At 41.4% G+C, this 15,111-nt stretch overlaps 1 protein-coding gene across 3 annotated transcripts in view; it reads right to left on the bottom strand.

Moving 5' to 3' along the window:
• adam15 (ADAM metallopeptidase domain 15) overlaps positions 1-15,111 on the bottom strand; it is a 34,759-nt gene that overhangs the window by 16,301 nt on the left and 3,347 nt on the right. For all 3 annotated transcript variants that reach the window (XM_088084758.1, XM_088084759.1, XM_088084760.1), the window contains exons 3-11: positions 6,228-6,304; positions 6,073-6,151; positions 5,844-5,920; positions 3,439-3,709; positions 2,462-2,527; positions 1,288-1,359; positions 1,023-1,192; positions 857-941; positions 12-160 (exon numbers count right to left, since the gene is read on the bottom strand). In XM_088084758.1, coding sequence (XP_087940884.1) covers positions 12-160; positions 857-941; positions 1,023-1,192; positions 1,288-1,359; positions 2,462-2,527; positions 3,439-3,709; positions 5,844-5,920; positions 6,073-6,151; positions 6,228-6,304 — 1,046 coding nt within the window. The remainder of the gene's footprint in view (positions 1-11; positions 161-856; positions 942-1,022; positions 1,193-1,287; positions 1,360-2,461; positions 2,528-3,438; positions 3,710-5,843; positions 5,921-6,072; positions 6,152-6,227; positions 6,305-15,111) is intronic.

Here is a 15,111-nt window from a genome sequence, read left to right on the forward strand (position 1 = left end):
CCGGTACTGACCCAGTCGAGGGCTCCATGATGCATCCTCCGAGCCGCCGCTCGTTCTGACAGGCGCAGTGACGCTCGGCGGTGTCGTGACTCATCCCGAGGTTGTGACCGAGCTCATGAGCAACAGTAGAGGCCACGCCCAGCACACTGACCAGGTGATCCTGAGAGAGAGCGGGAGACAGACAGGTGTTCAGACCACTGACTGTGTACATATACTGCATACAGTCTGCATATAGACTGTGTATATATACTGCATACAGACTGCATATAGACTGTGTATATATACTGCATACAGACTGCATATAGACTGTATGTAGACTGTGTATATATACTGTGTATAGACTGTATATGAGCGTGTATATATACTGTAAATAGATTGTGTATATACGTATACTGTGTATAGACTGTGTATACTGTAAATAGACTGTGTGTAGTCTGTGTATATATACTGTAAATAGACTGTGTATAGACTGTGTATATATACTGCATATAGACTGTCAATAGACTGTGTATATATATTGTATATAGACTGTGTATAGACTGTGTATATACCATATATGGACTGTATATAGATTGTATATATACACTGTATATAGACTGTGTATATAGACTGTATATATACTGTATATTTGGTGTTAGTTTGTTCGTATTAAAAGTGCTTTACAAATAAACACATCTTGATTAAATCAAACAAAATTAAACATTTATGAATAAAGGTGATGGACTGAAGAAACTTGTTTTAGTTCTTCTGCTTAATGACAATAACTTTGACCTGATTAAACCCAGAACATCACACATACACAGTCTCTGCTGTGTCTCCTGGTTGTGATTTTCAAAATAAAGGCGTGTCCACTCACCACGTTGACTCCACCCGACCGGTCTCTGGAACACATGGACGACTGAGACGCCATCCCCACCGTGGTGCCGTCAAAAGAGCCGCCCCTGTCAAATAAAAGTCAACCCGTGATAATCGTGATGGATCAGAATCTGGGGCTTTTATTTTGTTAAATGTACTCCTCCTACATGACGAGCTGGGCGTTGTCATGGCGAAGGCGCGGCAGCAGCTCTCTGGTCCTCCACTCCAGGAAGTTGTTGAGGGTGTCGGTGGGACTCTTCTCCACGCGGATCTTGTCGCGGTCGCTCCAGATCTCCAGACCGGTCAGAGCGACCCGGACGTTCAGAGGACGGTAGAACTGAGACGGACAGAAGAGACACGGCTCAGTTCTTCTTCTACTGCACATTTAAACTGCTTTACAGAGACGCAGAGGTCAAAGGTCACGGCTCTCACCCAGTCCACCTGGTTGGCCACGTCCAGCATGCGGTAGATGATGGTCTTGTTGTTCTTCTGGTAGTTTAGAAACTGTGAGGAGCAGATGTGACAGAGAGAGATGATGTAATTATGTAATTATAGATTTAAACACAGTAACTCATTAAAAGGTGATTCTGCTGAAAGCTCTGCAGGTTTTGTCTTTTTGAATTAAATAAAACGCTGCCAACGCTGCCTCTGCCAGACAGATTATATTATTATCATTTTTTATAACACAAGTTTTTTTTATTTTGAGAAAAAAACTAAATGTAGCTCTTGTTGAGAGGCTCATAATCAACCACAGCAGATTACAACCCTCCTCAGCATAAAACTGAACATTTAACTTATTATTTTTGGGTAATGTAAATGAAAACACAAACTGTGTTTTTTCCCTTAAATTTAACTTATCAAAACTATATCCCTTCTCCCTGGCATTATTATATTTATTTTATATTATGATCCTGAAGGTAAATTATGATGTTTCTACTTTGTTCTACTGAGTCTGAACATGAGTGTGTTATAAACACGATTACATGAGGATTACATCATCTATATTGAGTTTGTCTTTGGGATCGTGATCATTGATCTGAGCTCAGTAATATATAATTTGAGTGACAAATAAATGATCTACAGCTGATTTGATAACAAATAATTGATAAATCTGTTTTAAAAGCAAAAATAACATTCCCTACTTTCTCGACGCAAACTAAATAAAAAGTGACCTTTGAAAACAAAATGTATTAAATTGTTTGTCAAAGAATAAATACACAGATAACTGTACACGACAGAGACATCTGCAGGACAAAAAAACAAAAATGCACAACAAAAATGAGGCTGAAACATCACTGAGGAAAACTGACCGTCTTTAGTTTTTGTTGATTAAACCTAAATAAAAATCAACACTGACCCCAACCTCCCAAACCACAGTCAAGGTGCATTGTGGGGAATGTAGTCTCTAACTAAGAAGAACAAAAAACGAGGATTTCTCTGATTATGCTGCATCGACTTTATACTTTTCATCGTGAGTGTGACAGTCTCACAGTGATGATAAATCTGTGCAGGACTCTAGATCAATCAATTTAAAAAATAATGAATATATTAATCAATAATTTTTATTATTAATCGCAGCAGACCTCTACTGTAAACACACACTCACCTCCTGGTGGTCGGCCACCAGCACCAGCTCGATGTATTTGGTCTCAGACAGGATGTCTCTCTTCCCCTAAAGACACAACAAAGAGAGGACACACAGGTCAAAAACTACAGCTGTTCCAGCTGTTACCTCATACTTCTACTACTGCCGATACTACTTAATACTACTTAGAGATGTGTGAGTGAGGGAGAGTCCTCACAGAGATATAAGAACAAGGGTGTGTGTTTGTGAGATTGTGTGTGTGAATGTGAGATTGTGTGTGTGAGTGTGTGTTGCTGTCTCACCCTGTGTGTGTGTGTGTGTGTGTGTGTGTGTGTGTGTGTGTGTGTGTGTGTGTGTTGCTGTCTCACCCTGTGTGTGTGTGTGTGTGTGTGTGTGTGTGTGTGTGTTGCTGTCTCACCGTGTGTGTGTGTGTGTGTGTGTGTGTGTGTGTGTGTGTTGCTGTCTCACCGTGTGTGTGTGTGTGTGTGTGTGTTGCTGTCTCACCCTGTGTGTGTGTGTGTGTGTGTGTGTTGCTGTCTCTCTCTGTGTGTGTGTGTGTGTGTGTTGCTGTCTCACCCTGTGTGTGTGTGTGTGTGTGTGTTGCTGTCTCACCCTGTGTGTGTGTGTGTGTGTGTTTCTGTCTCACTGTGTGTGTGTGTGTGTGTGTGTGTGTGTGTGTGTGTGTGTGTGTTGCTGTCTCACCCTGTGTGTGTGTGTGTGTGTGTGTGTGTGTGTGTGTGTGTGTGTGTGTGTGTGTGTGTGTGTGTGTGTGTGTGTGTGTGTGTGTGTTGCTGTCTGGCCCTCTGTGTGTGTGTGTGTGTGTGTGTGTGTGTGTGTGTGTGTGTGTGAGTGTGTGTTGCTGTCTCACCCTGTGTGCGCGTGTGTGTGTGTGTTGCTGTCTGGCCCTGTGTGTGTGTGTGTGTGTGTGTGTGTGTGTTGCTGTCTGGCCCTGTGTGTGTGTGTGTGTGTGTGTGTGAGTGTGTGTGTTGCTGTCTCACCCTGTGTGTGTGTGTGGAGCTGTGGATGGGCGGCACAGCGGTGTGTGAGACTCCGCAGCCTCCTGCACTGTCGCCCTCCAGAGGGCTGGTGGAGTACAGCAGGTGGACTCCTTCTTCATCTCCTCCTCCTCCTCCTCCTCCTCCGCTCCCTCCGCTCCCGTCTCCTCCGCTCTCCCCTCCTCCTCGCTCCTCCTCCTGCCCCTGATGGTGGTGGTCGTCCTCCTGAGGCTGCAGCTCAAAGCTCAGGGTGGAGTTGAAGGCGATGATGCCGCTGCAGGAGGAAAGTGGAGGGTTAAATCATCACTGCAGAGCATCAGTCAGACTGACTGAAGGGATTCTTCTTTTCTTTATTTAATAAGGTTTAGGGGACAGCAAGTAAAAAATAAAATGAAGCAAAATCATCTTATAGCAAACACGTGATAAATAACATTAAGTACATATAATAATTTTGTTTAATTCGTTTTTGACCTGATGATCGGAGGACTTGAATATAACTTATATTCGAATATTTATTAATTTAATAAATATACCAGTTTAGTGGTATAATTTTAACAGTTTGACATAAAACCCTTCACTTCCTCTAAAAATGCCTCAGTACTGAAAAATCTGAAAAGTTGATCTTATTTAAAATAATCATGGAAACTGATTGCTTTGAAAAAGTAAAATAATAATAATAATAATAATAATAATAATAATAATAATAATAATAATAACATTTATTTATTTTTCTGTACAAACCAAATATTGAAAAAAGACGTGAAGCCGCAGCAGAATGAAAACCACAAGAAAATAAATAACTAAATAAAAATACAGAACAACATAAATTTGTTTGCAGTTTTGTTTTTGTTTCCTTATTTATTTGTTTTTTCCTTTAAAGCAGATAATGAGAAATCAAATGTATTTGTTTTCTCAGCTGAGTTTACAGCCTCAGCTTTGCCTCGTTTGTCAAAGCACTTTACAAACTGTGTTTTTAAAGGTTCTATATAAATAAAGTTATTATTATTATTATTTTATTTGGTTTCTATAGAAAAACAAATAAAAAACACTCTCACTTTTTTTTTAGTTTTCCAGGTGGAATTGAAAATCCGAATGAGCGGATGACACTTGCAGCTCTGCCTTCAGTTTGAAGTTTTTGAAACTTGTGAAATCTGGCCGAACGGTTTGTTTTTTAATTGTTTGTTTAATTGTTAAGTGCTCCGCTTGCTCTCGATAAACTGATGAATAAAGCCGTCTCACCCGTTAATAATCTGCTGTTTGTTGATCAGGTGGACAGAGGTTTCTGTGTTTCTGACCTCAAACCGGCAAACTGGACGGGTTTTTTTCCACGTGAGCCGCTAAACAGCTTACCCTCCTCCTGCACACTGCGTGCTGCAGAGGTCAAAGGTCACTCACATGGATCCGGATCAGTTCGACCTGCGGAGCCACGCCGTCGTCACTCACGTTTTCTGCTGAGTTCAGCCCAGAAACACAAAGACCTGAATCACTGTAAATCCTGGACTCTGTACAAACCCGCTCGGAGATTTTTTAGGTTTAAGAGATTTTGCTTCTTATTTTCTTTCACTGTTGTTGGAGGAGAAAATGTTTTTTTTTCCTCCGAATAAGCAGAAAGTAAAGAGCAGCACGCAGAGCCGTCGGCGATCTGCTTCTGTTCAGCCTGAAAACATTCAGCTCTTCAGCAGAAGTTTCCCGAAGTAAACACGGATCAATACATTCAGCGCGAGCTTCATCTCGTCAGAGATCTGCAGCTTCGTTTGTCTCAGGAGTTTCTGCAGAGAAAATATCCTGAAAAACTGTCTGAAGGAAACAAACTCTGGTGTCCAGACTTTCTTTCACACGTCAGAAATATTCAGTGAAGAAGTCGGATCTCTGAGCGACGCAACTAAAGTTCATTTCATTATTGTGTATTTAATACTTTACAGAAGTTTAGAGATTTCAGAATAATGTGTAATATATCGTGTGATACAGCCGAAAAATATTGCAGTATTATTTCAAAGCCATATCGCTCGGCCCTAGTGTGTGTTAGCACTCAGTGTAGTTGTACTGTGTGTATTAGTACGCAGTGAACATGTACTGCGTGTATTAGTACCTAGTATGTGTGAACTGTGCGTATGAGTACTCAGTGTGTAACAGTATTGAGTGCGTGTACTGTATGTATTAGTACTCAGTGTATGTAATGTGTGTATTAGTATTCAGTGTGTGTGTGTGTGTGTGTGTACTATGTGTATTTGTACTCAGTGTATGTAATGTGTGCTTTAGTACTCTGTGTGTGTATTGTCTGTATCAGTACTGAGTGTGTTTACTGTGTGTATTAGTATTTTGTGTGTGTACTGTGTGTATTATCACTCAGTGAGTTTATACTGTGTATATTAGTAGTCAGTGTGTGTACTTTGTGTATTAGTACTTACCGGAGTCCGGAGCAGGTGCTCAGAGCCACTCTGGACTGCGGGAATCCTCGGATGCTGCCATGGTAATAACAGTGAGTCTGCACACACACACAGAGAGAGAGAGACACACACACACACACACACACACACACACACACACACACACACACACACACACACACACCTGTCACAGCTGGAGAACACAGCAGAGACGCTCTGAGGACAGACGGCGGTGCGTTCACTGACTCACCACAGGGTCGGCTCTCACAGACACTCCGGTGCCGTTGGGCAGGTAGTAGAAGACGTTGGGCGGTTTGGGCAGCAGGTCGCTGCAGAGAGACGACAACACGTCACATCTTTAACTCTCTGCGCTGCGTTTAAAGACACTCTGTAAATCTCACTCACTGATTCTTCTCCAGGTCCAGCAGGAAGAGACGTCCTCCCACCTCCAGTCCACACTGCAGCCTGTCAGGGTGACCGTCCTGAAAACAGACAGGACGAACGTTTCCCGTGTTTACTCAGGTGATCAAACACTGAGAGGACGAAAGACAACAGATGGACAGAGGACTTCTGAAGGAAAATTATGGATGGACACAAATATCTAAACACATCTTAAAGCTGTGACGATCCTAAAATACATGTTACAGTCCTCATTCACTGTGAGGCGTTTCCTCAGAGTGCTGCTGTGAAGACGGGCCGGGACAGTTTCAAACTGGACTGAGAAACGTTTCTCCTCTGCAGCTGCATTATTTCGGTGTCTGAAGCTCAGTTTGAAGTGAACTTTGCAGACAATTATACAACAGTTCGTTCAAACCAAGCAATTTGATTGGTCGAGAGGCATTTCATGAGCGTCGATATACAGTACAACATGTATTTGTTTGTTTAATTCGTTTAAAAGGGAGCGTGCACGGTTTAAAACATGGATGTTACCGTTTGATGCACCGTACCAGATTAATGCTCAGAGCTAAGTCACATCTGCCGTCTTCAGCCGGTCAGAGCACACACAGCACACGGACATGACGATACCAAAAAAACAATAACGGAAAAGAAAAGAAACACGCAAGACAAATAATACACACTGGGACTGTTTACTCTTCGTGTATCACTCCGCGTTACAGCTGTTCTAAACCGTTAATTAGACAAACATTAACAGTCAGTCGTTATCCAACATTATTGTAGGACGGTCTCGGTAAATCGCCGCTCAATGGGGGTAAACCACGGACACACAATGACCTGAACCTGTCGGGCTGAGTGTCCCTGATGACCTGTTTATGTGCTCTGTTCTTATTAACTGATTGTTTGCAGTTTTTTGTCTTTTTCGTGCTGTCTTCTGTGTTTGGTGGGCCGAAGACAAATTTCCACCCTGGTGGACAATAAAGATATATTTTATTCTATTCTAAACCAGCTGTTACAGATGTTACGTGGATGTGCAGTGAGACAGGGACACACTCGTCTGACACTGTCCACAGCCCGAGAGACACCGACACACACGCTGTCTGATACGGGACTCGAGGAGACGAGTGAGAGGACACACGCTGCAGAGACTCTGATTTCACTGAAAACACAGATAAATGTTCGTGACGCTCAGCAGCTGCTCTGTGGCCGAGCTAACACAGGTGAGCAAGCAGCATGCAGGTAAATGTTTATGTGTTGCTAGGCAACAGCTGTCACTTCCAGCAGTTGTGGAACTATTTATGTTGGCGGAGTAAACAAAAAAACATTAAAAAACAAACAGATCTTAATCTGTAGACGCTTTTTACTGTTTACTAATAAATGACCCTTGTTGAACTGTTGTACAAAAGAAAAATCACGCTCGAAGTCGTGCTGTGAAGTTCATACTGTGATTATCTATCTACGACCGAATCACAGCCGTGGTGATAGACAGCACGACCTCTCGTGTGATATTCGCTGTATGACTGTGATACTGAAGGAAAATCAAAAACATGATGATTCTCAAGAAACGTCTGCAGCATCTGATCTAAACACGTCTGATTCAGTGACCACGGATGTGTCCAGTCCGCATCTGTCTGTTTCAACCGTTTTTACTAAGTCACTTCCTGTTTCGAGTCCTTTAGGATGTGGGCGGGGCTAAGCACATCCGTTATCCAATCAGTGTGTTTTCCTGCCTCTTAATGGAGGAAGTTTCTCCTCTTTGAAGAGAAGAAACTTCCTGTCTAACGCCTGCTCGCTTTCTCCTCTCAGCTCGGCAGGATGTCAAGGTGTGTGTGTGTGTGTGTGTGTGTGTGTGTGTGTGTGTGTGCGCGTGTGTGTGTGCGTGTGTGTGTGTTTGTGTTAGATCACAGTTTCTCTTACATCGCAACAGTTTTCTTATTAAACATTTGCTCCGATAAATGCAAACATTAGCACATTATCTGGCAGCAGCTAATCGATCAGCTGAAGTCAAACGTCTGATAAATGTTATTAAACTGATAACTGGGATGTATATGGACGGGTTCTTATATCCGGCTTTATTTTGGATATGCATGTGAAACTCTGATGCTAAAATTCTCTCATCAAACCCTTCAGCTCTTCTCAACATTTTAAATGAACAAAGAGCTGACGTGTACAGCAGAGACACTCAACTGACTTTTCTCAGGGGCCACTTGACAGACCAGGGGCCAGTTAATAAACACTGATAATACTTATCAGTATGAATAATAAATGAACTGACTAACGTCAAACCTTTCGACATTTGCTGTCTTCACTCATCTTTGCAGAGAGGTGCAGGAGCCCTGCACAGGTTCGGCGAACACAGCAGCGTTTCGAGGATCTGAGGACACGAACCCGGTTTTGACTTGTGCATTTTGTTCTTTGTAACTGTGTGTCTTGTAAGTGCTATACAAATAAAGTTATTATTCACAGTTCGACCTTGACCTCTGTCAGGGGGTCAGAGGATCCTCACCTTGTAATTCTTTTAATATTTAAGGTCTATTTTTAAGCTTTGTTTGCACTCTGGCACCATATTTACACTCGCAGTAATAAAAATATCAGTTTATTGTTGTATTGTTGAGTGTCTGTGATGTTCAGGCTTCTCTTTTTCAGCCGACTGTCGCTGGTTAAAATCACATCAGTGGCAGCAGATTAGATTGGCTGTTAAGTAATTAATGTTAATTAAGTGAAATTAAATGTTTCCGTGTTGTCGAGTTAATGAGCAGCTGCCGTCTGTACTCACACAAAGATTGTTTGTGGGTGAAAAGATGCATCACTTTGTCACAAGACGAGCAGCAGCGGACTGTTTTTGAGGTTTAAAAATCAGTCAGTAAAAGTTTGGTTTATATCAGATAAAAGAGGATTTTAGAAACTGAAAAACACAAAAGTATGAGACTGTCACATAACTTAAATTCCTCTCTATAACATATAAAAATATGTTATTGTCAGAAAAGGTGCTGAGACAAGGAATGGCAGTTTGTCTGTACGGACGTACAAAAAGCAGTATTACCAATATTATCAGCATCAGTTTTGTGCAGGTTAAAAAGTAGAGCTCAAGACAGACAGCGTCTCGTTGTCTTCCCGGGGACAACAGTAAGTGTGTGTAAATTTTCCCAGGAGCACCATCTGGACAAAAGGATGCAATGAACTCACTATCGACACTATCGTCAGAGGAAGCCGTCTTTATTTCCACTAATGCTACATTGTGAAGCACGAGTGTATGTTGACATCCGCAGGAGGAGAGCTAGTTAACCCTTTAGGGCCCGTTTTAATAGTACACACACTCATATCGCTCTGCACATAAAATGCACTTTTCAAAATCAAGCTTTGAAAAATATTAGACATTATTATTATTTTCTACTTTCATCGAGTTTATGTTTTATTGAACATCAGCCCTGATCAGAAATATTAAATATTCATTATTTTCAGAATTTTAACCCTCTAAATGCCAGGTTTTTTGTCATAATGCCACTATGATTTTAGATTTTAAAAAAATAAGTATTTTCAAAGTACTGCAAAGTAGTGTATTATTGTTTTTTGATTATTACAGCCTGGGATATGTCAATGATTTGCAGCAACACTGACTTTTATACATTACCTTTTTTTTCGATTATTCACACTCAAACCACTCTGCACACAAAATATGCTCTTTAAAAACCAAGCTACAAAAAATATTATACATTGATACGATTTTACACTTTTCTAAACATCAGTCCTGGCCAAAATGTATGCCATCTGCATGAATACAGCCAAAACTATCCAAAAATGAAGAATGAAAAGTGCGTAAAATGCACCAAACAGAGTTAGAGTTAAGAGTTAATCATCAATATTCGTCCAGAATTTCACTCACAATTAGTGCATCCCTTGCTAAAATCAAGGAAATGCAACTTAATGTATAGAATAAAATATAGAAGACATATAAAATGTAGAAAAACAGTAAGAGATCTAAAAATACTAGACTAATACATATTTAACTACTAAAATGTAAATTTTAACATGTTGTTTCTGTGATGTACAACTAAACAAATTATTTTCTTAAAATTTTATCATATTTGGAGAAACAAAACATTCTAAACGTACTGAGTAAAGGCTTTGAGATTCAGCCTTTAATACCAGACTCGACCGAGGACACGACCTGCGGCTGTTCACGGTTCATTGTTTGATTTTTAATGGAAGAGATTTTGGGTGGAGTGTTCCTTTAAAATGAGCAGAATTCCCCTCTGAGGCGTGTTTGTTTTCTCCACCCTCTCTGTACTTTGTGCTGTGGTGGGGTCAAGTCATTGTGCAGCAGGATGGAGGGGGGCTGAGGGGGGTGTTTGTTAGCTGAGTCATGTTCGGCCGGGCCGGGTGGGTCTGACTGCGATACTGTGGTTCAGCTTCACACAGGAAACTGATCCAGGAGCTGTCGCACCGCAAGAACAAGATACTGTAAATATACTAATAAATTCAACGCTGACACACACTCAGTCACACACACAGAAGCTGAGGAGGCGTTCACTGAACTAAACTCTGTGTAGTCAAAACAACCACTCAATGAGAACGTTACAGCTGAAATAAATCAGATTAACTGATTAGTTGATCGCAGCTACTTTAATAACCAATTAATTGTTTGAGTCACTTCTAAGAAAAAATGCCAAACATTAATTCATTCAAGCCTCTAAAATTGAGGAGTTTTATATCTCAGTGAACTAAATATCTTTGTGTTTTTGTGTCGGTCATACAAAGAAAACATTTAAAGATAAAACACAAGCTGTGGGGAAAAAATGATGAAATCAATTACTAGATTGAGAAAATAATTGTCAAATCAGTCGATAGTGAAAATAATCTTCTTCAGCCTTCAAAAGTACACTCAAAGAATATTAAAGACGACACTAATGAGTTAAATTTTGGGTAAAAATTGAAATGAGATAACATTTTATCAAGGGGCCAAGTGGTAGGTATTTAATGTATCTTGTATCAATGCAATGTTCTGGTGGGAAAATGCTTTACCAACCAAAAAACGTGTCAAGGTACCCCCCCCTCCATGGCATTGCCCCCCCGGGAGGACAGTACACCACGTCACACTGCAAAAACATGAACAAACGTGACATAGAGCTCAAAGCATCGAACTGGCCTTTAAATTCCTCAGATCACAATCTGATCGAGCATCTGTGGAATGTACCGGACCCCAGAGGTCCTGCGTCCATGCCTCGACAGGTCAGAGCAAAGTCCGATCCACAGTGAGGCCTGTCGAGGCATGGACGCAGGACCTCTGAGGGAGTCCTGCGGTGGGTGTCTGGCACCAGGGTGTTAGAAGTAGATCCTTTGAGACTTGCTGGTAGAGCTAGGCAATAAAACGATAACAATATCAATCGCACTATAATTTTCCTCGACAGAAATATAAGACGTAGTCGATAGAATGTCGATAGAATGTCGATAGAATGTCGATAGAATGTCGATAGAACACGTTCCGGCCATGTCTTGACGGACAACACGAACAGCCAATGACAATAAGAAGCTGCAGAGAACCAAATGCAGTGAAGGACATTGACTGTAGAACAGCTGAGTGTTTGACAGCCACAGCATTTCATCATGGCGGCTCAAACAGCTGATGGTCCGACAGCAGCGCAGTGAGACAGACAAACAGAGCGCAGCTGGATTCTTACAGTTTGAATTCTTTTATTAAAAAGATGACAAGCAGAACATTTCTCTCTGAAACGGTTTTGTTTTTGTTGTAGATTTTATCTGGATTGAGACCAAAACTCTCACTTTTATGACTGAACAATCACGCGTCAGAAGTGTCGTTGGCGGTGATTTTTCTTGGCCAAAACTGGATTTCTGCCTCTTATAAGATGGTATTTTTCATTCATGTAAAGCTTCATGTGTCTCTGACGTCTCCGTGTTTTTATCACACCTCTAACACGACTCTAACCCTCGCTGTGTTTTACAGCCTCTCGCCCACTCTCACCATCTGTTAACAGCCTCCCTCCTCCTCCTCCTCCTCCTCCTCCTGCTCCTCCTCCTCCTCCTCCTGCTCCTCCTCCTCCTCCTCTACATGCTGTTCCCTCGTCTCCCCTAAACTCTCTCTCGCTCTCTCTCTCTATGGTGAGGTCATGTCTCTCGCCCAGTCTCCAGATGATGTCAGAGCTGCAGAGACTCTGGGCGAGGCTCAGAGCCGTCGACCACAACAGAAGAAGGAGAAGAAAGGAGGAGGAGGAGGAGGAGGAGGAGGAGGAGGAGGAGGAGGAGGAGGGCTGGGAGGAAAAACGACTGAAAGTTCATTCCTTCTGCTAACAGTTAAGGCCTCTGTAGAAAGTGAAGCAACAGTTTATAGAATGTCAAAAATGAAGATTGAAAAATGCCCAACGCTGTCTCCACTATTCCAACATTACATCCTAAAGTATCTTGATTTGTCCAAATCTTTGCTTGAAAAATAATGTTAATAATGGATCCATTTAGAATAAGATAATAAAATAATAATAAATAAAATAATAATAAAATAATCCCTTTATACTGGATGTTTCAACATAATATAGTTCCTCGGCCACTTAGTCTGCAAAGAGTCTCAGTCAAGTCAAGAAAAACTTTACAGGGATTATTTCTGAATACAAAAAAATAAAGCAGGAAAAGTCCCTCATCTCGTCTGGTGCACTGCCGACTTTATGCCCTATTTCTATCTCACATAAATCGGTAAAACACGTTCCTGAATGATAAAGCACCGTCTAAAACTTATATCGACCCACACCTACGCAGACTGTTATTACGACCTCCACCACCATCATCACGTGTGTTTGACTGCACCATCTATTGGCTGTATTTATGCCAACACAAACGCCACATGGAAGTATGACGACAGTGATGTTTACATCTGAAATGGATATATCTATTTTCATACCTAAAGGGATTATTAATGAGCCCTAATAAAGTTTTTGTTTGGTGGACTGCACCTTTAATCCAACACTACATCGTAATTCTCCTTCTCTCCGCTCGTTTCCTCCCGATCGGGTGGAGTCTGGCTGGGTGGGTGTGGGGGAATTTGAACAGGAAATGATTTCAGAGCGCCTGTCAGCTGCACAGGAAGTGTCCGTCCACTAACACCCCCCTCCTCAGGTTTCAGTGTTCCTGCAGGAAGCTCCTGGTGAAAACTGTCAACGCTCTGACTTCCTTCCTCTCTCTTATTACACTGAAACTCCTCGCTGACTGTGCATGTGGAGGAAACTGTGTTCATGAATGAAGGAGAATATAAAGACACAACTTCCTGTCTCTCTCCTCAAGACGACAATCTGTCCATTTCCTAGTGACATAAAATATTTCTGTTGAAACTAAGACAAAGACATGTCCCTGTCAGTAAAGTTTCTCTGATCTGTGCGGCATTGTCTTGCATTAACAGTTAATCTTTTGCTGCAGTTTGGCCTTTCGTTTACGCGTTTTGGAAACGCAGACTTTTAAAACTGGGTTCCAGAGTGAAATGTTTTGAAGACGCAACCCCGTCTGTGTGACGCACGCATCCTGTGAGAGCGATAATATCACGGCCTCACGTCATACATGCGGCTGTTGTAATTCTATGTGTTTCATTACAAAGTTGCACCGCAAAATCCTGCATGTTTGGTTGTTCTTGCTGATGCATGTACACAAGGATCGTTTTCATAATGTTATGTGCACGCAGATTTTTTTTAAGAACACAAAGGAAAGACTTCTGTTTTTTGTGGTGCCGTTCTCGTTTGAACGTGGCCTAAAGAAAGATCACTTAGCATTTTTTCAGTTTACAGATTTGCAGACATGCACCAAGAAGAAAGTACGCAGGTGGGACTTCTGTGTTTTCATGAAGAGATAAAAAACAAGAAAAACTAGAAGTAACTTAATACCAGACATTTCCTGTTAGGTAGCAAACTTGGCCTCACAAAGTAGGGGTGTAAGAAAATATCAATACACTTCGGTACTGAAATTTTCTGTTTGGTGATTCCGTTTTTTTGAGAATCAATGCAGCGTTGATTTTTTAATAAATAATGTGTTGCGTTTACGTTGTGTGTGTGTGTGTGTGTGTGTGTGTGTGTGTGTGTTTCCCTCAACTGCTAGAGAGCAGTGCTGTAATCTGCCTTTCACAGATCCTGCTGTTCTGATTGCATTAAAAAAGTGATTTTTTTCTACTCAAATCTTATGCGTGTGGTGGAATGGTCTTTACTCAAAATAACATTACAAAAAAAATAAAACAATATATCACCTTTCTTACAGTGTTGCAGTATGTCCTGATATATTCAATCATCACCTGTGTTGTTTATCGACAGATTTCTGCCAATACAGAGACCTACAGCAAAGAAGTGTCAAGTTTACATGAAGTCTTTTTAACTGAAAGACCAAACAGCTGTTTTTCTCATTTGTACGAGATTTCTTTTAAATAAAGGACATGATGTCGGCGGTGGCTGGCCCCCAGGTGTTTGTTCTCCCCCACATTACTGTATCCACCCAGCTCCCAGAGACGGACCGCAGTAACCAACGCAAACGCACTTGGCTAAAGATGTGTGTGCGTTCGACACAGACAGGCCGTCACACCCTAAAATACCTCCATCAGGTAACCATGGTAACAGGTGGGTGGGCTTCATCTGCTTTTGTTTTCTCAAATGAGAAAGGGAAGTATGTGTGTGTGTCCCACCCAACCCAAACATCCAGTGACCAGTTCGACAGAAACCAGACTGAGGTCAGGACCAGAAAAACCACAGAAACACACCAGTAAAAGACCAGTAATACACAAGTGATCACGGAAACATCAAGACAACAAGTAATTAACCCTAAAAACAACAGCATTTAACGGTAAAACACCAGTAAAAAACAAGATACATAACCAGTAACAAAGCACATTAATACACCTTTTATGAAAATACAC

Source organism: Plectropomus leopardus, chromosome 11, assembly GCF_026936395.1.
Source record: "Plectropomus leopardus strain MGB_pleo_1.0 chromosome 11, ASM2693639v1, whole genome shotgun sequence".
Lineage (NCBI taxonomy): Eukaryota > Metazoa > Chordata > Actinopteri > Perciformes > Serranidae > Plectropomus > Plectropomus leopardus.